This window comes from Lipotes vexillifer, unplaced genomic scaffold, assembly GCF_000442215.2.
Source record: "Lipotes vexillifer unplaced genomic scaffold, Lipotes_vexillifer_v1.1 scaffold1012, whole genome shotgun sequence".
NCBI lineage: Eukaryota > Metazoa > Chordata > Mammalia > Artiodactyla > Lipotidae > Lipotes > Lipotes vexillifer.
The window spans coordinates 762,875-789,472 of NW_006775534.1; the positions used below are offsets into that span (position 1 = coordinate 762,875).

The 26,598-nt window shown below is 49.1% G+C and overlaps 1 protein-coding gene across 1 annotated transcript in view; it reads right to left on the minus strand.

The window, feature by feature from the left end:
• Positions 1-26,598, minus strand: part of ATP9B (ATPase phospholipid transporting 9B) — a 225,279-nt gene that overhangs the window by 19,153 nt on the left and 179,528 nt on the right. The window contains exons 15-21 of the mRNA XM_007449962.1: positions 24,724-24,969; positions 9,461-9,622; positions 8,678-8,770; positions 6,494-6,577; positions 6,199-6,369; positions 3,448-3,546; positions 1,263-1,352 (exon numbers count right to left, since the gene is read on the minus strand). Of these exons, the coding sequence (XP_007450024.1) occupies positions 1,263-1,352; positions 3,448-3,546; positions 6,199-6,369; positions 6,494-6,577; positions 8,678-8,770; positions 9,461-9,622; positions 24,724-24,969 (945 nt within the window). The remainder of the gene's footprint in view (positions 1-1,262; positions 1,353-3,447; positions 3,547-6,198; positions 6,370-6,493; positions 6,578-8,677; positions 8,771-9,460; positions 9,623-24,723; positions 24,970-26,598) is intronic.

Here is a 26,598-nt window from a genome sequence, read left to right on the forward strand (position 1 = left end):
ATCAAGAGGGCGCTGCACTGGGCAGGAGCTGGGGCTCAGGGAGCCCAGGACCGGCAGGCGCTGGACCGACTCAGTGGCCGGATGGAGGGCCCAGCCCCGGGGGGGGACCAGACACCGCGGGCTCCGGGGAGACCCGCGGGCAGGTCGCGCAGCACCGGGCACCACGGAAACAGGCGACCCAACCGTGAGCTCACAGCGCTGCGGGGATGGGGCTGTGCCGAGCCGGCGAGGGGTCCCGGGTCCCGCACGCGCAGCGGGAGGGACGGGAGCAGAACTCAGGAGCCTGCGGCAGCTGCGCAGAAGCCGCGGTGCTGACAGAGAAATGCAAACGTGAGGCCAGAGCCCGGCCAGCGAGGTGGACAGTCAGCCAGGGGCCCGCGCGGCTCCTATGAAACAACACACACGCAGTGAAGACCAGCGAGGCTCGTGGGGACGGCACAGCGGGGAGCACGGGGCGCCCTCCAAGTCCTCCATCCCGGGCACGGGCGGGCGGGAGCGCTGCCGTTGGCCCCCATTGTCCAGGCCCCGCAGTCCCAGTGGCTCCACGGAAGCAGCCACACAGAGTTGGGACGTGCGGCCCTGGCAATGCAGCAGGCGGGAGAGCCAGCCGGACATGGTGCCATCCACACGCACGTGGCCACAGAGGTCGCGCCATCTCCGCTGCTCCTGACGTCTCGTCCACCCCCCAGCACCGCCTCCCGCCAGGCTGGCCTCAGTGGCCACACTGACTGGGTCACCAGAGGCTGCGCTGCTCCGCCCAGACTTCTGGAAACATCTGAGAGAACCGTGGGCAAATGCTGCAGGGGGAGGGGCCCCCAGCACACCCCCCACCCGACGGCTCCGGCCATTGCGACCCTGGCACCGAGTGAGGAGAGGGGGCTGGACCCGAGCGGGCCGCCCAGCCCCATGCGGGGCCTCCAGGAGCAGAGGGTCCTGGGTCCCAGAGCCGCTGCTGGAAACACGCGTTTGGATAAACTGAGATCACGGCTACCAGAGCCAGGCTCCAAGGCGGCCACGCCAGGAACGAAGAGCAGGCCTCCAAGAGCCCGAAGAGCTTTGAACGAGCCCAAGACAGACCAGCGCCAAAGCCTTAATGACCAAGTTCTCACTGCGACATGGCCCTGGCCTCTTCTCAGGCTCCACCCGCACACATCACTGCTGTGAGCAGAGACGTCAAAACCAGCGGAGAGGGCAACGCAGGCTGATAACACATCTGACTGAGGAAGACCACAGTCCACCGGACAGACAGGGCCCAGCCTCACCTCCAAGGAGTCCCCGGATATGACCAGTGCACAGTCATGCTTCCTTCGAAAGGCATTCAGCTCCAAATGGGCTTCTCCCCGACTGGTTACCTCCATAAAAGGGGAAAAAGTACCCCATTATAATGCTATGTAAGTCACACAGACAAACAAGCCCTGATACACAAATCACAGATCTTTAGACACTTCTAAAACCGGAAAGTGCTTTACACAGGAAATTCTATAACAAGCTGCTCTTTCAAATTTCTTCTACATGCTGGGAATAAATACCTACTAATTTAATACGAATTGCTTTCCAACGTGTGGCAACTCAAGGCAGGAAACGTACACTGTAAAGTGCAGGACAAGTACCACAATTACAGTAAGACAAAGTGGACAGAAGAACTGGCTTGTCAAGAAAGAGGGACAAACGGCCCCCCACCACTGCCCCCCCATGAGCTAACAGGTGCCTTTGCGTAGCTGGGGAAGACAACTGGCTTTTCTCAATATACGCGGGTAAGAGCATGATGACCGTGAACTGAAAGTCTCTCTACTTTCATAGGGCAGTGGGGGGTGTGAGTGTTAACGCCAGGGATGCCGCTCTGCATAGTCACACGTCAACACACCTCAGCATCACAGCCCGAGGAAGCTGAGTTCCTCGTGGCCACACAGCAGGGAGGGTCGGAAAGACCTAAAATCGAGGTTTCATTTAAAGACACCTCTTTTCATAACGTGCCAAGTGATACAAAATGCTTTTATAAAATTGTTTCTGTTGTCTCTACCATGGGTTCCAACTTATTCTATCAGTTCAAGCAAACTGAGTTATCTGGAAGATTGAACGATGGAAAAGATCAAGTCATAATTTTGAAATATTGTTAATTTTTGAATGAAAATATTTCAGAAACCAACATACTAGTTTTTGACATTCTTTCTGTGGAGATTTTATGGGGCATAAAAGAAATGATATATTACAGGACTGAAATAAAAAGCTTCATGGGTCCAGATTAATCAATCCAGACTCATCCTTAAATAGGTAGGTTTTATTGTGGAAATTTTATTTGTGGGGCTATAACACCGCAAAGTCAACAAAAATTGATCTGAAGTTTTATCAGAATCATTAATAATTTAATTGCAAATAGTAGTCTGCAGGGCCTAATTTGTGATTCTGATGCTTCAAAATAAACTACATTTACATGTAAATTATATTCAAATCACTATTTCTATAGGTGCAAGGGCTTCCTTTGGAACAGAGACACACAACGTCTGTTCAGCTGCCATCAATCAAGACCCAAGAAACTTTTATTTTTTGTTTGAATCAAATTTCATCATAACTCGTAGATACAGTAAACACACAAATTTCGATCATTTCTATTAATTTTCTTTGATCTAACTGAGGAAGATCATTTAATCTGAAGATGGTAGTAGATTAAAAACACATTTCTACTTTGTATTTAAAGCTTGTTTCACAAAAGCAGCTTCTGGACCACATGTATTGTGTCTAACTAATAGACATGTAATTTTTTTTTTTTTTTTGGCTGCACTGCGCAGCTTGTGGGATGTTAGTTCCCCCACCAGGGATGGAACCTGGGCCCCGGCAGTGACAGTGCCAACTCCTAACCACTGGCCTGCCAGGGAATTCCCAGACAAACGTAATTTTTTATCAATACATACTTTTATAAATTGAACAGAAAATGACTGCAGTATGTCTATTTTAAAATAGATATTTAGTCGTTAATAATTCTAATAGTACAACAGAAAAATACTCTTGAATTTAGACCTTGTTTCACTCTACCAAAAGCAGCTTTTTTTTTTTTGCGGTACACGGGCCTCTCACTGTTGTGGCCTCTCCCATTGCGGAGCACAGGCTCCGGACGCGCAGGCTTAGTGGCCATGTCTCATGGGCCCAGCCGCTCCACGGCACGTGGGATCTTCCCGGACCGGGGCACGAACCTGTGTCCCCTGCCTTGGCAGGCGGACTCTCAACCACTGCGCCACCAGGGAAGCCCAAAAGCAGCTTTTTGATCACATTTAATATATGTAACTAACAGAAATCTATTTTTAACATGTTTTTATAAACTGAGTAAGAAACTTACTTCTCTTTTAAAATAGTATCTATTAATTAATAAATAACTGCGTATACATTCTCACAAAACCAGTAAGTTTCAATTAAAAACATTTAAAATTCAAAGTGATGTGGACGTACACTTACCGGCCTGAAAACGTGTGTGTCCTGTGTTCGAGACACCAGGTGAGAACTCTTGGCGATGCACGTGGCCGTCTCCAGTTTATCACCCGTCAGCATCCATATCTAGGAAACAGTTTCAGCTGGTGAACCCCAACTCTATCTCGTGTTCATCTCTGAAAAGTGTCTGCCCTTGAAAAGATATTTGCACATCCGTGTTTTCAGCATCACTATTCACAACAGCCAAAACATGAAGCAACGCATGAGTCCATGGATGGATGATGGAAAAACCAAATGTGCTCCATCCATACAATGAATATTAAAAAAGGCAGGGGATTCTGACACCTGCAACAACTATGCTGAGAGAAACAAACCAGTCACAAAAGGACAAACACTGCATGATTCCACCTGAATGAGGTCCCCAGAGGAGTCAGACTCGTAGAGACAGGAAGTAGATGGAGGGTGCCAGGGCTGGGGGAGGGGGAGCTAGCGTTTCACGGGGACAGAGTTTCAGTTTTACAGCATAAAGAGTTAAGGCAGGCGGAGGGTGCTGGTTGTTACACGACAGTGTGAATGTACTTAGTGCCACTGCACCGTGCACTTAAAAATGGTGAAGATGGTAAACTTTACATCATGCACATTTTACCACAATAAAAGTCTCTGCCAACTTGCTTAACTGAAACAGGTAAGAGCGAAGTGACGTTTGGACACAGCAGCAGAGCTGAGGCAGGTGAACGACGGGATTAGGAGCCTCGTGGCTGTGGCTGAGGAGGACGCCTGAGTATGTCAGAAGGCCACGTCTACACGGCCTTGCAGGCCAAGCAAACAGGCCCAAGGACCACAGGCCGAGGGCTTGCAGAGTTAGGGGGACCCTGACATCCTTGTTGTCACTTGTGTGAGTTTTTCAGTTGAAAACTGAGGTTCAAAATGGGTAAACGGGCAATAGTTAACCCGAAAGTTGTTTCCTATCAAATAAGTCATGTCAAATAACACCACTAAAAAAATATATTTTTAAAAAATCTAGCCCTTTTGTTTTACTTTTTATTTATTATTATTATTATGATTTTTTTTGGCCACGCCGCATGGCTTGTGGGATCTCAGTTCCCAGACCAGGGATTGAACTCAGGCCATGGCAGTGAAAGCCCGGAATCCTAACCACTAGGCCACCAGGGAACTTCCGAACACCACTTTTACTTAAAAATATTAAACACATGCACATATTGTATGTGTAAATATCCCTAGACTGAAAAGAGAGCAAAACCAGGACACTTTATACATAACAGGATGGTTTATATATCTTTTCTATAACAGCAGCAATTTCTCGCTACCATCTGATTTTTCAGATGTATCATAGGTATCATACATAAATATGCATTTTGGGGAACAGGAAACAAAAATCTTACATGGTATACTGGTTCTCTGCTTAGACACAATCTACCTGTGGCTCTTTTCAGTGTCTGAGGGTTTGTGTTTTTGTACTTATGTTACACATTAATATTCACTTTACTGAGCCTGGATCTAAGACAACGACACGTCACCGTGACAAAGTTGGGGACAATTAACCCCACAGAACAAGAAGTCCCGCTGCTGATAACTCAGGTACAAGTGTGGCCTGGCCGAGCGCCACCGCTCAGGCTCAGAGGAGGGGCGGAAACCACATCCTTGAACTATAACGGGACAAAAGAGTCTGCTTCTCCTGACGGAACATGAAAGGGGAAAATGGCAGGACCCCAGCAAGTCTTACTGACTTCAGAGCTTAGCAAGCAGCTAATACAAGCACCCAGATCTTTACACAAGAAACGTGCATGCCTCGGCTGTGTTGACAAGCCAGCAGCAACACCCAAGAGCGAGACTGACGGGAAACTCGTGAAAAACCACGATGGAATGAGCAGGTTGTCTGCCTCTAGTCAATCATGTTTCTCCACGCAAGCTTCTGGTCGCAGAGGCTTAGATCGGGTCACCATTCTGAGGCTGAACTGCTCTCTTCCACTCTGACCAGCACCTGGACAGCACACGCAGATGCCAGCGGCCGCCCCTGCCACGGCCCTAAACGGGTGGGGAGGCTCCGACATCTCCCCCACCCAGAGGCCTGGATGGCAGGGGCCCCCTTGCTGTGCCCGTCACAGTGCCCTCATCAAAACGTGCTGAGTGTATTGTTATTTGAAGCCGGCCACAGCTTTGCCTTCTGACATTTTCCTCCAGTTCTCTCTCTGCTCCAGTTAGACACAAGTATTTCTTTTAAAAGCAAGCTGTACTTTTTTCATTCTCAGTCCTTGAGGCAGCACTGAAATGCATTTTCTCAGCCATCTGTAATTGAACTTCAGCTTCAGTGAGAGCACAGGTAAGTAAGGCAAGAAAGCAGTTTCCTGAAAACTAAAACTTACACCACAACGTGCTAATCTCCCCTGGACCCGAAGAGGACAAACCGTTAGAAAAAGACAGCAGGTCAGGAGGTCAGGCAGGGAGCATCATGCGGTCTACGGGGCAAACCTCCCCACGCGGATAAAAGGCTGCCGTGGGGAGCAGCTCGGGCCGGGATAGGCCTCATGTTGCCGTGAGGACGCCCGCGCCGGGAAGGCAGCCAGGAGGACAGACGGCAGCCGGAAAGCGGGGAGCAGAGCTGCTGCGTCTGGGTGATGGGTGGGCGGGCGCAGCCCCCGGGGCGGGGCGGGTCTCCGTGGGACACGTAGAGACCTCCGCTCACCAAGGCCCTCAACCCCTCCACCTCGACGGGTTTCACGGGGCCACCTCCAGGGGGCGTCCGCTCCCTCGCAGTACCTTGATGCCCGCGTTGCGCAGCATCTCCAGGGTGGGCCGCACGTCCGTCTGCAGCTGGTCCTCCACCCCCGTCAGGCACAGTAGCTCCATCTCCCGCTCCAGGCTCTCCACCACGGCGGCCACCTTGAGCGTCCTGTCGTGGATGCTCAGCTTGGCCTGGTTGTAGCGGTTCTGAGGACAGGCGGGCGGTGCTGTGACTCGCGCAGGGCTGGCCGAGGCGGGGACACCCGCGGCGCCGCCCCTGTGCACACCGTCTCCCCGAGGCCACGGCCACGGCAGGAGGCCAGCCGCTCACCTCGAAGTCCTGGTACTGCTCGTCCGTCAGCGCCCTCTTGGCCACCACGAGGGTGCGCAGGCCTTCGCGGGCCATGTTGCCGCACTGGAAGAGAGAGGCAGGTCACACGCGGCCCGGCCGGCCCGCAGCCTTGGCCACCGCTCCCTGCAGCCACGGCCACGTCCTCCGCTAGCTCATCCCGCCAGACCCACATCCCCGCGGGAAGGGGGGAGCGGCTGGCTCCCCTGCCGCCGCGCCATGCGTCCGACCCGACCCGGGGTCCCTGCGCCTCCCGACCGCCCGCCCGCCGGGTGGGACGCGGAGGGACAATGGGCACGGCTCTCTCCCCACTACGGGAGCGACACGGGCTGCACGTGTGCGCGACACAGACACGGCCACACAAGCCGTGCAGGCGGCCGTCACGGCCACCGAGAGGGCCGGGACTCGGAGCGTCCGACCGCCGCCCTTCGGAATCAGCGATACCAGGGGGCTTGCGCCCGGCCCGGGGACACACTTCCACGCGCGTCCATCCCACCCGGCCCCGTCCGTTCAAGGGCACAGGCCCCCGTTCCCGGGTAATGGCACCTTCCTCTGACAAAGCTCATTCACTGCACTTAATGTCCGCAGGATAAACCATCCCAAGTCTCTGGGGTTCCTTTCTAATCCTCCGGGGAGACCTGATCTGCTGCCCGCTGTCACACACCAGGCCGTGTGCGGAGAGGTCCCGGCTCGCGCGCCAGCCCCGCACTCGCCGCGGCCCGCGGATCCTGAGGCCCGGCAGGCGACGCCACGGTGGCCCTTCATACCGCCCTGCTCCCCAGTCCTAGCTCCATCTCGTTTCTAACAAACACACATCTGGGGGCAAAGAGGGGGGCCTGCGCGGAGAGGAAGGGGCTGCCCCCCAGGCACCGCCGCCTCGGCTCGCGGGCGTCACGTCCACACAGAGGGTGGGCTCGTACTGCAGGCTTTACAAAATCGCCCTTTCAAAGCCGCATGACGGACAGCGTAGGTGTGTTTTGTTTTCTTGGTATTTGGGGAACACATGTTGATAACCAAGAATCCAGCTTGGGAGCTTCTGTGACACAGAACAGCCCCCTGTAAACTCAGGCTCTGAGTACCTGCTGGCTTTGGATAAAGTGAAAGGCTTTCCCCACGACAAGAGTATTAACAACAAAGACTGCGGTGGGAGGGTGTGGAAAGATTTATCGATGGGAGAAACTACAATGTTGGAAATAAATGCACAAAGGATTTTTAATAAAGTTATCTGAAAAACAGTCTGACATTATCTGTCTGTTGCAAGACATTTATCGATTTGACCTCATAAAGCTAAATAAATTAAACAAGGATTTTATAATTAATTGCACATCATTATGACCCCAAGTAATTTTTATGGCATTTTACTAGGTCTTCAGGGAGTTTAATTTATTCATGTCCCTGATTAAATCCAGTGCCTGAAGGAGCTATTGATTCATATTGCCAATACCGTCGTGGACGTGGGCTGTGGCCCCAGGACTGACAGACAGACTCCTGACCTGAAGGGGGGTGGACACGCTTGAGCCCCACCGACAACATGCACACAGTGAAGGGGGTCACGCTCATAAATTCAGCGGTTTAGTTTTACTCTGAAATCTAAGTTTTTACAAATACATAAATGTAAACAACAAATATCTCATGAAGCTAAATGCAAATTGTATTTGTTCAGGGAGAATTTGATGAAAATATAGGATTGGTTATATTTGGATCTTATCTCCATGTTTAAAGTGAATCCTATGTACATATTAGAATTAAATTCTAACTAAAATATCCTGGTAAATAATTTAGGTTACAAAATAAATATGTTAAAATATAACTCTGGTTATATGCACAATACTATTTCAGAATATTTTAGTGAATGATTAGGGATGCTTTCTATTTTTCACCAAAATAAACAAAATATTCTTCATAAGGACCCACTTGCACACATCTACACGTATTCACACAGAAACCAAAAAATAGTAGTTGTTCACAAAGAAAGTACAGTATTTATAATTTACAGTACTCCTATCCTCTCTGCTTTATGGGCCGACAGTGTCTGGTGTGAAACCTGGCATCTTGATTCACTCCAGTGACACCACCAAGTACCTACAAGTCGGAGAAAGGATGCCGTGCTTCTGTCACTGCCCTGAGTTTCGTAAAAACATCTACACAATGTGAAACAGCTCATACCTCCTCCTCCAGCCAGTCATTATACTGGACGACGGTGGACATGGCAACGTCGGCACCTTTCATATAGAACGTGATCTCTGCCGTGGACTCGTCCTGTAACAAGACGGGAGTGAACACAGACATGTTGAGGCCACGCTGCGGCTACTGGGGGGCTGCTCTAACGGGAACGCACCAGGAGAGCAATTCTCCGTGAACCCACTCCCCTGGGTGAGTTACTCAGACACCTTCTAGGCAGGGCTGTGTCCTCCCTAGATGCTCAGGCCACCAGGAACCGAGAGCATAATTGTGGCTCTCAAGATGCTGTGCTGAGAGTTTTGAAATAAAATCTGTAAATGAATATATGCCTTGGACTGCAAGGTAAATTCTCTCCAATTTCCAAAGCTTGAATGAATGAATAAGCTTCCTGGTTTAGCCAACTTCCAAGATGTATTTGTAGTATTCGCTACAAACAATTTAATAGGGGGATATTCTAGCAACTTTATGGTCATAAATCATTCTCCAGGTAAACTCTGGCTCCTACCGCTGTGGAAAACAAAGCAGCTCGAGCTGATTTCAGGAATTCACGAACATCTACTTATTCTGCCTCAGCCGTCTTAGGAAAGTTGTTTTAAATCATGACTATTAGAGCCACACCAGCTTCTCAGCATAAGTGATCAGTTTGGATTTTATTATTACAAAACACTGTGACGAGCATAAAGCCCCGGAGTGAGCCTTAAGAGACCGCTGCAGTGTCCTCACAGTGACCAGAACAGGCACCCAGCTCGGGGACAGAGGCCAGCGTACCCTGACGATGACCCCCATCCGCTTGCTCTCCGACGTGAAGGGGAAGGTCTGCAGGATGCAGTAGGTCAGGATCTGGCCGCTGGGGGTCCTCAGCTGCATGGACGTGAGGTCTCTGTTGACCAGAGTGAGGCCGACGCTCTCCGTCCACTGCACCAGGGCCACCTGCGGGAGACCAGAGAGACGTGAGGCCACTCGCTCCCTAGGAAGGGGGCATCAGGCCAGTGGTCAGCGAGCTCGCCGAGATGCCACCAAGAGACGAAACTGACCACGTCCAGGCCCTGCTGTTTCTGAGGCCGCGTCTAGTATTCGTTACAGGGAAGCGATACGCAGCGAGACTGAGGGCCTTGGTCTTACCGTCTAAGATAAAGGCCGTCGGTGAGCACACTTGTGCTGCGATTTGTGTTATCAGCTGCCTACAGCTAGGGTTTACAATCTACGCGGAGCGCCCGCCAGGCTGGATGGCTCGGAGAGCAGGTGGGGCTGGGCTCGAGGACGCCCACGACAGTGATGCCCTGAATCCCTCATGTGTCTCAATCACGGACCAACTGGCGACTGGGGGCTCCACAGCCAGCACGTCTGCGGGGAGGGCAGGCCCGGGCGCCAAGCCCGACTCCGACAGTTGGAAGCCCCGTGACCTGGTCCTTTGCATACTGAGGCTCACCTGCCTGTTCTGTGGAAGATGTATTTGCAAACTGTTCTAAAGGGGAAACGATCAGACGGGCTCCCTGGCATGTGGCAAGGACTCAAAAATAGAAAGTATTCTTACTTACAATCATTTATGATTTAAATGTAAAAATCTTAAGTGGAAAAATAATTTTTAAAGTTCACTTATGAATAGTAATTTTTATGACAATAAGCGTTTTCAGAAAAAAACTTTGTCTTTAGAAGCAACCTCACTGCAAGAAATTCATGACGTGCTGCCCCCGCCATGCAGGTGAGGACCCCGCGGCCGCAGGCAGTGGCTCCTTCCCCCTGGGGGCTCTGGGCCTCTCCTGACCCTGGCGCCTCGCCCTCACCTGCAGTTCCTTTCACCACCTGTGCTTTTAGCATTTGACTTGGGGTTCTGAGAAATCATTATCATTCAAGAGCATTTTAAATTCTGTCTAGTGTGCAGATGTTACTGTTCTCTCCTAGTCATTCCTGAAAACTCCCGTCTGACGAGATCCTCAGCAGCTCTGGTGCCGAGGTGAGACCGCTCAGTTCGGAATCCTCGAGCTGCCGTGTACCAGCTCCGTGAATCTGGGTGACAGGCTGCACCCCTAAGCCCCAGTCTCCTCGTCGGTAAGATGGTGACGACCTCCCAGGGTTACGCTGAGGTCTGACCCACCCGTGGGGCGTTTGGCACATTGATGATCAATGTCAGGGTTTCACCCTCCGCCCTTTCTCACGTAAGCCATTTAGGCGGAGCGCGAATCACTTTACAAATGAGGTTTTCCAAGTAATTTCCCACAAATATAACTGGAGAAAAGTCCTGACAAGCTTGTCAAGTGTCTGACATTGTGGTGTGGGCCACATGCTACGGGTGGACAGGGCGTCCGAAGACAGCGAGGCAGAAAAGGCCAGCGCAAGACACTTTCTGGGGCTGCAGGGGCGCCCTGTGGGGCGGGGATGCCCTGGGGCACAGCCGAGGGCAACACTTTAAGTCGCCTGTGCCGGTCCCTTGGTGCCTGGTTCCCCACACACTCCCACATGGCTTCCCTGAAAGGGGTCCAGGACAGATGGTACCCAGCCTCTCCCGGAAAGGGTGACTTTAGTTCCCAAATATTTTCTAGGATTTTGCAAAGGACCTAAACAGATGCACGGGACGACTGTTTCAGAATAGTAAAGACATACTTTTTTATACCGTTTTAAATTACAATTTCGTCTTATTTTATACGTAGTCAATGCATCAGAATTCATCTTATAAAAACTTCTGATATTTTAAAAAGTGTACATGGTAGAGTCGGCCTGCGATAAACAGGTTACAGCAACTTCGGAGAAGCAAGAGTGGGAGTGAGGGTCATGCTGAGGGGGTTCCCGGGGCCCCGGACTTGCAGCTCACTCTCGAGGGAGCCCTGCGCCGCCCAGGCCCAGGATGCACGTCCAGCAACCGCCAGCAAAGAGCCCCGGCTCGAGCCCGGCCCCCAAGCCCAGGTGGGCCAGGCCAGCTCGGGAGTGAGAGCCCACCCTGGACAGAGAAGGCGGAGCCGAAGGAAGGACGTCCTCCCCGCAGCTGGGCAGCCCGAGGGGCGGCACTCACGCACGGGAGCTTGCAGCAGAGGAGAGGACAGACCGACGCAGCACCAGACGGCCCGACAGCCCAGCAGCCGAGGCCGCAGCAAGGCCACCCGCGGTGGACGCTCCCACCCCGCTGCCCAAGGGGACACTGGCTGTGGCCACCATCCCGCCCGGCAGTGGGGTGTCACAGACAGTCCACGAGGCTGCAACCAGGGTCTCCACGAGACACGTGAGCGCAGCAGGCTCTGAAGACCGGGCCCCGCCGGACTGCTGACCCCCGTGCCGGTGTCCACTGAAACGGCTTCTTCCCAGCCCCAGTCCTGGTTTGCTGGCAGCAGTGGAGACACCTGTCAATACTCCTGACACTGGAGTCCAGCTGCTGGCTTACAGGGCAGATGACATCAGCTTTCTAGGGGCCCTGACAGCTCTGGGGTCCCACGAACACATTAAATGTGACACAGTGAGTCACCGTGGAGCTCGATTTAGAAGCCGCATGCCCTGGCTTTCCAGCGCATTACTAGGATACTGAAGCAGGCCGGGGTCCTAACATGACGCCACGAGGGTACAGCACTATAATTTAGAGCGTCAGTGATATACTCCAAATTATAGTGCTGAAAGAAGACACCTGGACGTCAGCACGTCGAGAGGGGGCAAGTCAACAGCTCTGCAACCCCAGTGCAAATGTAACATGAACGTGAAAGTCCATATGCCATTTCTATACGACTTCTCTGTGTCTGCAGATGACCCAAGACCCTAAGGTTCGTTTTCGGTTTACACAGTGAAAGGTTACTATTACATTCTGACCTGTAAATTGTATCTCCCTGCGAACACCCTCTCATCTCACTGGGTCCCGCTGCAGTCAGGACTCGAGTTTCTCTATTTGGTGACTCACACCTGTTTATTGTTTAGTTTATGCTTGGTTTCATAACCCACTGGGGGTAGCGACATATCAAAGAAGTCTGCTGGGCTTCTGCTGCCTGGCCCAGCATCTGTACAGCTGTTCCGAGTCAGTAAGCACGTCGAGGTTTCGCTACATAACGCCAACCAGGAGAAGAGCGTTCAAACACTCAACGCGACGGACGCTTCAATTAGTCTTCTAATGGCAGTTGCTTAGCGCTGGGCAGGATTCTCTCTGGTGATGTAAAATTTAACATTTCTGAACAGACTTAGAAGCCAGCAGCCACGAAGGGGGATGCGAACATGGAGAACCGCCCGCCACGCGCTCGGCACCTCAGTGGAGGCCGCCACGATGCCCACGGTGACCGGAGGGTCCCCCTGCGGCTTCGAGCTTTGCCACCTGGCCCTGGAGTGCAGCGGGGCTGGGGGAAAGCAGGTCAGGATTCGGGCTGTTCCCTCTGTACGTCTGAAATAAACTAGAGGGGTTCTTTTCAGAAGGCTCTGAGGGGTCACTTACATCCAGTGATACTGAACGTCGAAATCAGAGGAAGGAAAATTTCTAAGGAATGGGCAGTTTGACTCTATTTTCTTCCTGAGGACGTTTAAGCGATTAGACCAAACACACGTCTTGAAAGCATGACGCCGCCCCTACAGCAAAATGAACAGCACGGCTGCCGAGGGTGGAGACTTGCCAGGTGGTCGGAGCACAGTGGGGAGTGGAGGCTGTGCTGGCCAAGGCCTCCCTTGGAGCCCCACGCAGACCCGCTGGGCACAGTCCACTCGGCGTCCCCCGTGATGGAGCCGACCGTCCAGTGACGGAGCTGGACAACAGCGTGGCAAGCCTGCGAATGGCCTCAGGATGCCCCCGCCGGCTGCCCGGGCCTCTGCGGCCACACGCCACCAGCCGTCCTCCAGCCTCGCCGGGGCTGCCTGCCGGCTCCCCGTCACCTTCCCCCAAACCCCCCGCTCTCTCCACTGTGGCTCCCCCTCCCTCCACGCTGACATGTCGCCCACCCGGGCCTCCAGCAGCCCCGAGACCCCCGACGCCTGCTGTGCTCACTGCTCTACCCTCAGGAACCAACACAAGACATTTCTTGAACCAGCAAGAACTAACAATCACTGATTTAAGGTGATTTAACAGTGGCAAGTTCAACGGAACACTGAAGACAGGCGTGAAAACACAGCTGGAGCAGTGTTTGGGCGCTGGCTCGTGTGAGGCAGTCGCCTAGGACCCAGGCAGCGATGGGGATGAAGCACGAGTCCAGTGTGATCTGGGCTTCAAGCGTAAGAAACCTGATTCTCGCTCTGGGATTAGTAGTTCACCTCTAACCATTCCTTAACATGCAAAATGCCAGTCACCCGAGTGAAGCACAAAGCCTTGCTCTTTTATGGCTTTACACAGTCCACATTCACATCTGCTTTTGGTGATGCAGTCGTTCAAATCTTCTGCTTCTGTTTAAACAGAGTGGCCGTTTTCTCATGATTGAGTTTTGGGAGTTCTTTACCTATGTTGGTTACCAGTCATTTATCAGATATGTATTTTGCAAACATATCCTACTAATCTGTGGCTTGTCTTCATTTTCTTAACAATGTCTTTCGAAGAATGTAGGATTTTTACCTTTAAGTCTAGTTTATCAATTCTTTTCTTTTACAATTTGTACTGTTTGTGACCTACAAAATCGTTGCCTAACTAACTCAAGCCTACAAAAGTTTTCTTCTAGAAATTTTATACTTTTGGTTTTTCATTTAGGTCTATGACCAATTTGAGTTAATTTTTAAAAGAGTGAGAGAGATTAGTTTAGGCTCTTTCTGCATATGGCTGTTCAAATGTTCTGGGTCCCCTAGAGAAATGGAAATTAAAAACAAAAATAAACAAATGGGACCTAATGAAACTTAAAAGCTTTTGCACAGCAAAGGAAACCATAAACAAGACGAAAAGACAACCATCAGAATGAGAGAAAATATTTGCAAATGAAGCAACTGACAAAGGACTCATCTCCAAAATTTACAAGCAGCTCATGAAACTCAACATCAAAAAAACAAACAACCCAATCCAAAAATGGGCCAAGACCTAAATAGACATTTCTCCAAAGAAGATATACAGACTGCCAACAAACACATGAAAGAATGCTCAACATCATTCATTAATCATTAGAGAAATGCAAATCAAAACTACAATGAGATATCATCTCACACTGGTCAGAATGGCCATCATCAAAAAATCTACAAACAGTAAATGCTGGAGAGGGTGTGGAGAAAAAGGAACCCTCTTGCACTGTTGGTGGGAATGTAAATTGATACAGCCACTGTGGAGAACAGTATGGAGGTTCCTTAAAAATCTAAAAAGAGAACTACCATACGACCCAGCAATCCCACTACTGGGCATATACCCTGAGAAAACCATAATTCAAAAAAAGTCACAATGTTCATTGCAGCTCTATTTACAATAGTCAGGACATGGAAGCAACCTAAGTGTCCATGGACAGATGAATGGATAAAGAAGATGTGGCACATATATACAATGGAATATTACTCAGCCATAAAAGAAACAAAATTGAGTTATCTGTAGTGAGGTGGATGGACCTAGAGTCTGTCATACAGAGCAAAGTAAGTCAGAAAGAGAAAAACAAATACCATATGCTAACACATATATATGGAATCTAAAAAGAAAAAAAATGGTCATGAAAAACCTAGGGGCAAGACGGGAATAAAGATGCAGACCTACTAGAGAATGGACTTGAGGATACGGGGAGGAGGAAGGGTAAGCTGTGACAAAGCGAGAGAGAGGCATGGACATATATACACTACCAAACATAAAATAGATAGCTAGTGGGAAGCAGCCACATAGCACAGGGAGATCAGCTCGGTGCTTTGTGATCACCTAGAGGGGTGGGAGGGAGGGAGACGCAAGAGGGAAGAGATATGGGGATATAAGTATATGTATAACTGATTCACTTTGTTATAAAGCAGAAACTAACACACCATTGTAAAGCAACTATACTCCAATAAAGATGTTTAAAAAAAATGTTCTGGGTCCCATTTATTTAAATAATCATCCTTTCTGCATTGGATTTCCTTGGCATCTTTATAAAAAAAATCAACTAACATCTTGGTAACAAACTGACATCTTGGTAACGGAAAGTCTTCCAATCCACGTGCACAATACAGTTCTCATATATAGACTGTCCTTGAGTTTTCTTCATTGTCTTTCACTTCCCAGCATACAAATCCTATACATATTTTGTTAGATCTATCCTTAGGCATTTCATGGTTTTTTTTTTTTTTTGCTTTTTTTTTTGGTCCTTTATAAATGGTACATTTTTAAATGTCAATTTCTAATTGCTCATTGCTAGTGTATACAAATATGAGTAATTTTTGTATATGGCTAATATCATAATGTGCAACTTTGGTAAACTCACTTATTAAATCTCAGTAGAGAGTTAAATTTTTGGTAGAGCCTTTGGGATTTTATATGGAGACAATCATATCATCTATTAAAACAAAAGAGACAGTTTTGTTTCTTCCTCTTTTCTGGTCTACCGAGGTTTTATATAGTTCTTTAGATGCCATTTTGCTAATATATATTTTTCCTGAACATGGTTATTTAATGAGGTTTTCAAAAATAATAGCATTTGGGCTGTGTTTTTAATATACTCTCAGAAAAATTTAAGCTCGTCTATTATACACTCTTCATATGTGTAATTTTACGTGTGTATTCTTACTCTGCATTCACTGTTTTGTATTATTTACTATTTTTGCCAACAGTTTTTCCATTTTATTTACCTTTCAAAGGATCAGCTTTCGAATTTACTGCTTATTCAATCATAACTTTTACGTTTTCCTTTATCTTTTCTTTCTCTTAATTTCCTTTGGTCTTTTTCTTCTAAACGTTTTAGTTGGATGCCAACCTCATTTGTTTCATTTCTTTTTACCAGTGCACAGCCCCGGTTTGATTTGCAAGGCACTGCCTAACACATAAGCCAGTGGAGGTGGAGTTCCCATCTGCTGACCACTCCTGGGAGGTGGTGTCTTAGCGGGAGACGCTCGGTGTTTGCATGGAGGCTGCTTCTGACCACTGGCCTCCCCTGACCATGGCCCCTCTTGGGATGTTATCCCCGTATTGGGTCAGATTGCTGCTACATGGGGTCCTTCTAACAGAACAAGAAAGCTGCTGGGGGCAGGTGGAATTTTTAGGTCTTTGACTCAGAATTCATCTCAGGAGCAGTTAACACACTGCCGCTTGCTTTCCCCATTGGTGTGGCCCTCCCAGTGGAAGGGGCAGAGGGGGTGCCACCTCTTCCTGTTTCGTTTGGATGCTGTCAGTGGTGGTACAGGCCATGTAAGAATGACTATTTCTCTAACTTAGCTTTAAGACATTTCTAACAATGTGATTATTGACAATAATACAAAGGTCAAAATAATTAAAATGTGAATGTAAAAATTACGTATCTAAGTGGGAGCCTAAGCTAAATCTCATCCAGAGGCCATGTTAGCAACACACTTGAGTAATTGTTGTCACAGGCAATTGGTTTATGCTTTCACACTTCTCCATGCTAAGTAACTCGTGCAGGGCAAGATTTTATTATTAATTTTCTCTATAATTCCATTATTCAGAAATTTCTATCATTCTTTTTTTCAATCAAAGTTTCCTTTTTTCTCCCTTTTTACATTTATTTTATTTTTTTATTCATTTTTGGCTGTGTTAGGTCTCTGCTGCTGCGCGTGGGCCCTCTCCAGTTGTGGCGAGCGGGGGCTACTCTTCGTTGCGGTGCACGGGCCTCCCATTGCGGTGGCCTCTCTCCTTGCAGAGCACGGGCTCTAGGCACACGGGCCTCAGCAGCTGTGGCTTGTGGGCTCTAGAGCGCAGGCTCCACAGTTGTGGTGCACGGGCTTAGTTGCTCTGTGGCATGTGGGATCTTCCCGGATGAGGGCTCAAAGCCGTGTCCCCTGCATTGGCAGGCGGATTCTTAAGCACTGCGCCACCAGGGAAGCCCTGTGCTATCATTCTTGAAAAGCTTGGGAGAAGTTTCCTTTACCATATTAGCAATTACACCCGCATAACTGCCAGCTTTACTGCAGGGACACATTTATTATTATTTTTTGCGGTACGCAGGCCTCTCACTGTTGTGGCCTCTCCCGTTGCGGAGCACAGGCTCTGGACGTGCAGACTCAGCGGCCATGGCTCACGGGCCCAGCCGCTCCGTGGCATGTGGGATCTTCCCGGACTGGGGCACGAACCCGTGTACCTTGCATCGGCAGGCGGACTCTCAACAACTGCGCCACCAGGGAAGCCCCCAGGGACACATTTTTTTACCGTGTACTTTATAAATCATAATTCCATCACTGACATGTCTTCATTTTCAATTGTGGTACTACCATCACTGTTATAATTTAATAGAATTATGAACATAACGTGAACCTGATCGCCTGGAAAAGCTGCCAATCAATACTCATGGCAGGCCGTGTGGTTCACGTGCTGTCCCGCTCCTGAGGGTCACGGAGGGGGGCTCACGTCGCAGACAGGGACCTGCTCCCCACAGACATGCTGACGCCACACCACAGTGAGTCCTGCTTCAACAAGCAGACAGATAAAGTGAATTTAAGTCCACAGCACACTGGATACATTAGAGTAAATCAAAAGTAGTGCTGTTAAGGGTGGGACGCGCTTCTGTTTTTAAGTCATCCACTCATGGTATGTCATAAACTTTAGCTGATTCTTGCACACAAATGTCCACATGAGCAGATGACACCTACACCCTGAAATAATACTTAATATAGAAATTATATATGTGAGGGACATGGCCACAGAGGAGAAAGGATGTTACCAACAGACAGCAAGTTTACAGGCTTAAGAGTCACTGAAAATCACGGCCAATCAATCTTTTCGAGCCAAAGCGGGCAGGGGTCTTGGGGTTGCGTTGCACTGGCCTTGCTCGCCCGAGGCGCTGCCCCCTGAGCTGACTCGGTGGCGCCTGTTGGTGACACTGGCTCCGTCTCAGCTTCCTGCAGCTGCACTGGACACATAGCTCACGAGGGCTGGATTTTAACTTTGTCCAGGAATTTCCAGGAACATTTAAAGTTTGCTAAGCTGGAGTCTGCTATGTTGAGGCTGCAAAGTGACAGGCAAGCGAAACTTTCTATGCTCTTGGAGAAAATGAAATATTGATCACTTATCAAAAGAAACAGCGACCGGGGCCTAAGTAGGCTGCAGGTTCTGAATCCGAAATCACCCCTCCCGCTCTGACACTCCAGCACCCACTGCACGTGACAGCTCCAAACACACACGTCACTGTGAAGTGCCCAGTGAGCACGCCTCAAAAGCCTTTAACAGCTTAAATTCCCCAGAATTCCATTATCTGTATAATGAAAATGCATCTGTGCACACGCACAGGTGAGGTAGGAGAGCCTCTCTGTTTTCAGGAAAGTGAAAATGAAGAACTGCTGCAAGATCAGAGACTCAAAAGCTGGCACGTTCTACTCAGTAAGTCACATTCTTTCTGAAAACTAAGGTGAGGTGACACAAGAGCCATAAGCAAATAGGGAATATAAGAAAATAGTGTTGATGCAGAGTGTATAAAGCCCGTTAAGTCTCCTAAACTGATAAGGCTGCTTATTAACCGTACACGAGGGCAAACAGAGACCATCAACCGAGCCATTTCCCCGAAAAAAGCTCCAGGGTGCAATATTCTAAGCACTTTATTCAATAAAAAATGCTTTTAAAACAGTACTTTGGTGATTGGGAAACACTGCCATCATCCGTCAACCTAACTGCAGCGAAGTTCAATAAGCGAAATAATGAACCGTTTAGATGATTTTCCTCGGGCTCTGGGGACCTGCAAACACTGCATCAACGGAGTGCTTTAAAAATTATGATGAAGTTGAGTCTTTTCATTTTTAGATGTAAAGTATGTGTTAGGGATTTCTTAAAGGTTATTTAATGCTTTGCCACTTTTAATCATGGTCCAATTTCCAAAGTAGGAAGAAATTTTGAAGTAAAAAATTTAAATATAAGATTAGCAGTTTCTATTTAGTTCTGGAAATCCTGGAGTCAGTGAAACCCCTCTCTACTGTGAATTCCTAATTTAAGATTTCAAAAGTGTTATAACATAAAAACCTAAAGATAAAAAATCCCAGGTATTTTCAACAAAATTTTTATTTACTTTTGGGAGGTAATAAGGTAAATAAGTAATACAGGATGTTTGAAACTTCCAATAAAATTTTCCTTGGGAAACATCTGTGGTCTAAGTTTCCCATGCTCAGGACTGGAAAGGCACAAGTTTTCAGTACATAATCACGTGGAACTTGAGAGAATCTCTAGAATGCTAGACTATGAAAAGCAATGTGCTTAACCCTTCCTTTGTAAGAAAAAGCGGTGGTGCATGTCCTCTCCAAGAGCGTCACCGGGACCCGGGACCTGTCTCAAGGCCGACAGGGCACGGCAGGATGACAGGTGCAGCTCCTGTGCATCCCAACCACCCACCCCATCAGCCGAGGCCACCACATCTGCTGGGACTACTGAGTTGTGCACATCCTCCTAGGTTCCCCGTCACCCAGTAAAAACATCTGGTACACGCACACGATTCCAAAAGTCATACTGAGCTGTGGCTGCAAAGAGATTCTCACACACCTATTGGTTAACATAATCTATAAAACAGAGCAGTGGTGACGATGAAGGGGACCCTGAGCTCCCCTCCACCGCGTAACTGACCTGGGACGTGGCGCCTGGAATATGCGCCCTGAAGACAGCGGGGTGCTTCCACACCCCCTGCTTTCCCCTCTGTACGGCGACTAAGCTACCCTGTGGAGCGACTCAGCAACTGACCACACCGCAGGCAGCCCCAGTTTCCAACGGGCTCTCTTAACACTTCCTGGGAAGAGAGGCATGGCGATTCACAAAAAGGAAAAGCATCTAACTCCGAGACACCGCCTGGCTAAATCACAGGGACAGCTCCTCCCGGACCAGCTGGGGATGCAGTGACGGGGATGCGGTACCAAGGCCCCGTGTCGATGAGGTTTATCTCAGGTCACCACCACACCTTCCGGCCCCCCTCCAATCGGATCAGCAGTGCCGTCCCACCACCTCCCAGGCCTGGGGTTCCGTCTGCCACGATGCACAGAGCCCAGTTCCCGGAAGACGGAATGAAAGCACAGACTCTGCACGTGACAGGAGCACCGCGTGGCTGGGACACGTCACACGGCGCGGACGAAACGTCCGAGGGCACTGGGAGGGCGAAGCTGGTGAGGCCACAGTCACTTGAGATCAGGTGCAGAGCTGCTGCTTTTCCTTCAGCTTTTTCATTCTTTCTGGTTGAATACCAAAACTCTGACTCATTATAAAAGCAGTTAAGTTTACTGTAACCGCTTCAAATAATAAACAGTGCTTGGAAAACAGAACGTCCCCGTCACCCCCATCACAGGGGTGCACCCAGCCCACCAGCTGCTCGAGACCAAGACGAGTGCTGGCATCGGGCAGAGCTGGACACAGGCCGGGGGCAGAGGTCAGGCCTGTGGGCACCATGCAAGCGGCCAGACTTGAGTGCCTCACGTCTGGAAATCAGCATGAGGTCCAGGCCCACTTCGTAGAGCAGGAAGGTGTTAGGTACGGGGCAGGCACCACAGGTTCTGGAGCAGACGGCTGCCAGCAAGAGAGTGCCAGGGACAGTGGTACAGTGCGTGTAGGAGCCCCTCGAGAGTGAACTGGGGGAAAGAGGTCTGTTCTGCGGTGTGGCGCCAGGGGGCTGGGCCTGGAGAGATGTCCTCAAGGCAGGTGCCCTTGGCTCATAACTCTGGGCACCAAGACTGGATGCGTGACCCTGAGGTCACAGCAGTGGTGACAACCACAGAGAAAAGAGGAAACGCTGAGTTCCAGTGGAGATGAAGGACCCAGTGGGAATGTTCTCAGCTTTCCATGCTGGAGAAAAACCAAACTTTCATCTTTTTGGCTGTTTTTTCACCACCTATAAGCTCTGACATGACTAACAACATGTTATAATTTCTAAATTGACAAAACAAAGGTGGTGCTGGGAAAACTGGACAGCTACATGCAAAAGAATGAAATTAGAACATTCTCTAACACCACATACAAAAAAGAAACTCAAACTGATTAAAGACCTAAATGTAAGCCCCAAACCATAAAACTCCTGGAAGAAAGCACAGGCAGAACTCTCTGACATAAATTGCAGCAACATTGTTTTAGACGATCTCCTAAAGCAAAGGAATTGAGAAGAAAAACAAACAAATGGGACCTAATTAAGCTTAAAAGCTTTTGCACAGCAAAGGAAACCATCAACAAAACGAAACAACCTACTGAATGGGAGAAAATATTTGCAAGTGATACAACCCATAAGGAGTTAATATCCAAAACATATAAACAGCTCATACAACTCCACATCAAAAAACAAACAACCTGATTAAAAAATGGGCAGAAGACCTGAACAGACATTTTTCCAAAGAAGATATACAGATGGCCAACGGGCACATGAAAAGATGCTCAACATCGCTAATTATTAGAGAAATGCAAATCAAAACCACAATGAGACAACACCTCACACCGGTCAGAATGGCTATCATCGAAAAGACAAGAAATAACAAACGCTGGCAAGGACGTGGAGAAAAGGGAGCTCTTGTGCACTGTTGGCGGGAGTGTAAATTGGTGCAGCCACTGTGGAAAACAGTATGGAGGTTCTTCAGAAAACTAAGAATAGAACTACCATATGACCCAGCAATTTCACTCCTGGCTATATATCTGAAGAAAACGAAGACACCAATTCAAAAAGATACATACACCCCAATGTTTGTAGCAGCATTATTTACAATTGCCAAGATATGGAAGCAACCCAAGTGTCCATCAGCAGGATAAAGAATGGATAAAGAAGATGTGGTATATATATATACACACAATGGGATACTATGCAGCCATAAAAAAGAATAAAATTTTGCCATTTGCAGCAACATGGATGGACTTGGAGGGTGTTATGCTAAGTGAAATAAGTCAGACTGAGAAAGACAAATACTGTATGATACCACTTATATGTGGGAAATCTAAAAAATACAACAAACTAGGAAATATAACAAAAAACAGACTCACAGATATAGAGAACTAGTGGTTACCAGTGTGGGGAGGGATAGGGGATGGGACAAGATGGGGGAGGGGAGTAAGAGGTACAAAATATCATGTATAAAATAAGCTACAAGGATATATTGTACAGCATGGGGAATACAGCCAATCTTTTTGTAAAAATAATCTTTTATTTATTTTTGGCTGCGCCGGGTCTTCGTTGCTGCGCGCGGGCTTTCTCTAGTTGCGGCGAGCGGGGGCTACTCTTCGTTGCGGTGCACAGGCTTCTCATTGTGGTGGCTTCTCTTGTTGCAGAGCACGGGCTGTAGGCACGCGGGCTTCAGTAGTTGTGGCACGTGGGCTCAGTAGTTGTGGCTCACAGGCTCTAGAGCACTGGCTCAGTAGTTGTGGCGCACGGGCTTAGATGCTCTGCGGCACGTGGGATCTTCCCAGAGCAGGGCTCAAACCCATGTCTCCTGCATTGGCAGGCGGATTCTTAACCACTGTGCCACCAGGGAAGAAACCCAGGCAATCTCTTACAATAACTATAAAAGGAGTATAACCTTTAAAACTTGTGAATCGCTAACTACCCTGCACACCTGTAACTTACATGACATTGTGCATCAGCTATACTTCAATTAAGAAAAAAAAGGAAATACTTATGTAACTAAAGCTTCAAAAATAAATTTGCTCTCAAACAATAAAGCTGTGTTAGGAGCTGGTAAATGCCCTGAGCCTGCTGGTGCACTCAGGGTTTACCATTAGGAAGTGAGAATGCCGTAGCTGGGGCCCCCCGCGCTTTGCACCCTGAGACTGTCATGGGCACTGCTGACAGCACTGGGCCTCACCTCGTATCCTGAAAGCACGTCAAAAGGAAAGATTTACAAGACTCAGTGGTTCTCAGTTGTGGGTGCAACTTACTGGATTTTCAGAATGGAGAAACGTCAGTCCCACCAGGCCTGCTGGAAAATCAGCACTTCTAGAACTGAGCATGTGTACAGAGAACGGCAAGCACAAAAAAAACAAAACAAAACAAAACAAAGCTAGTAGTCCACGGGATGTGTAGACAGGGTTAAGACCATGCCGGTGGTCCACCTGTAGCCCCCAGGGGTCTGCAGACGAGGCCGTGCGGGCACCTTTGGGAATGAGAGTACTGTCGTGGAAACCAGAGGAGGGACACCGCCGGCTGTTGCCGAGCAGGAAGGCTGCACAGCACAGAGGAGCCTGCCCGTGGGCAGCAGAGGGGCCCCTCCTGGACGCAGAGCCAGGGGTTGGGGGAGTGCTGTCAGGGAGGAAGGGCTCTTCTCTTTGGAAATAAACTTGTTAATGGGATCAGCAGGGTCCTCTCTTGAAGACATCAGGTCAGAGCTCTTAAAACCTTTGATTGAAGGCACTTTTTTGAGAGGTTACTTACTTATATGATACCGTTTTACAAGATATTTGAAGAAGTCTGATGACTTTACAGAATTATCAGAACCCTGAGTGCAAAGGGTAGATGAGAAAACTATATATAAAGTACACTAAGATTGTACAGGAAGTGGACAGATTAATTTAGTAATAATTTTTATCAACCTAAAAATCAAAGAATGACTGATGTAAAGTCAGAAATGACTCATTTATCACATTTAAGATTTTACCATTTCTGTCTTCTGTAGATTTTTGAAATTATTTACATCCTAATTCTGTTCTGAAACACATACATCGTATCTAAATTCTGGCAAAAATAACTGGAAATTTAATGTGCAAATCTGAAGATTCACTTGGAGAGACGAGGACACGGGAGGGTGCAGCCTGCAGACCTTACGGAGTCAGTGAGCTCCCCAAGTCCGCTCACGGCTTTCCTGAAACTGACTCGAGGCCGTTCTGGTACGTGTGGGCACATGCCCGCAAGGCCTGGGTCAGGGCAGGGGTCCCACCAGGAGGGAGCTGGCCAGATTTCTGGCCTGTGGCGAAAGCCCGCACTGAAAACCACCGTCAAGCCCCCTCCTCACCCCACAAGAAACTCCTCAGGCCCAGAGCCCGATGAGCCCTTGGGGAGGCGCCGTCTGCACCCCGAGGACCCATCGGCAATGGGCCGCTTGGCCCGACTGACCTCATCGGGGCTGGAGGCCTGGTAGGTGCGGTTGTCGTCGCTGAAATCCTGGTCGGCCTCGGTGAACTCAGTCTCCCCGGCCGCGCCGCGGGCCTCGTACACGGGCGTCACGTTGTGACACAGGGCGACAGCCTTCACGGCCTCGTGGACCCGGCTGCTCACGCTTTTCCTGACCTTGGGCGCCGAGGACTGGGCTTTTCTTGGGGGTGTTGAACTGGCATTGTTCCCACTGGCCTGAGACTGCATCTGTCAAACACAGGACGCCGAAGAATTAGAGACAGCAGAGCCGATGCTGGGATGAGTAACACGCATGACTTTGATGGGCTGCTTAGCCTTAGCCAGGAGTAAGTAGACCAGCTCGAGACGATTACCTCTGCCATGCGCCCCACTGGGGTGACAAGTTACCCTTTTATCCTTGTACTACAAAGTGCTTTGACAGTTCCCATTTGTCGAGTAACCAAAATATTTGCTATAATACTCAAAATCTCACCATCTCCTTTGAGTAGATTCACTGTAACCATGGCATGAATTTGCTAAGTCCTTTCTAAAAGCAAAGTTAAAAACAGAATGGAATAGGATACTCACAACTGCTGCCGTTTCTCTTTAAAAACTGCTGTGCATAAAATGGTATACAGCTGGGCTTCCCTGGTGGTACAGTGGTTAAGAACCTGCCTGCCAATGCAGGGGACACGGGTTCGAGCCCTGGTCTGGGAAGACCCCACATGCCGCGAAGCAACTAAGCCCATGCGCCACAACTACTGAGCCTGCGCTCTAGAGCCCGTGAGCCACAACTACTGAAGTCCGCGTGCCACAACTACTGAGCCCGCAAGCCACAATTACTGAACCTGTGCGCCTAGAGCCCGTGCTCTGCAATAAGAGAAGCCACCACATTGAGAAGCCTGCGCACCGCAACGAAGAGCAGCCCCTGCTCGCCGCAACTAGAGAAAGCCCGCGTGCAGCAACAAAGACCCAATGCAGCCAAAAATAAATAAATAAAAACAAAAAAACCATTTATTAAAAAAAAAGGTATACAGCTAAAAGCAGGAAAACATGATTATGAACGTTCCCTTAATACTATGAGCTCATCCAGCTTTGCAACAGTCTCTGAAGTTAGAGTGTCTGGTTTGTAGATAATAATAATCAGACACAATAATCACCGCGGTGGGAGGAAAAGCGACCCTCCCGTCATATTTCAAAACTGTTCCCTTGAAGCCACCACCCACTCCTCCGGATGTGCCTGATGGCCCTGGACAGATGTCTCCGCCGGCGGTCACCTCCTCCAGTGGGGGGGTCCTGGGAGGACCCCGACCCCAAGGCCCATCAGACACTTCTCCCCTGAACCTCACAGGAGCTCCCGACAACCCTTAGAAAGCAAGGCCCCTGCTTCTGGGCGGCTTTGCAGAGCCCATCAAATCAGAGTGCCGGCTAATGAGGGGCAGCTCCTCTGCTCAGCTGGTGCCTCTTCCATCCACGCCTCCGACCCACACCTGCGTCCTGCCTGCCCCGCCACTAGCGCAGCCGAGCAATGCGGCGGCCTCTTCCTGCTGGATGTGCCGTGTTTACTGATTCACTCCACACAAATTCCACTCATGATTATGTCCTCATCACCAAATGCTTCCAGTGGGTAAACATGATCGGGTTACACAAGATCTGTGTTACGTTACTGTGGACCTAGCAGACTATTTTCATCTTAAAAATGAAACGCAAGGAATAAAATCAGTTTCACGTAAAAGGACTGTCTGCCCAGCTAACCAACACACAGCTTTTAGTAAAAAGATTTTTAAAATTCTTAGATGGAATACCATTTGCTGTATTTATATGACTCATCTTTTCTGCTTTTAATTTTTTTCTAGTAAAATAACTTATTCGGAATTA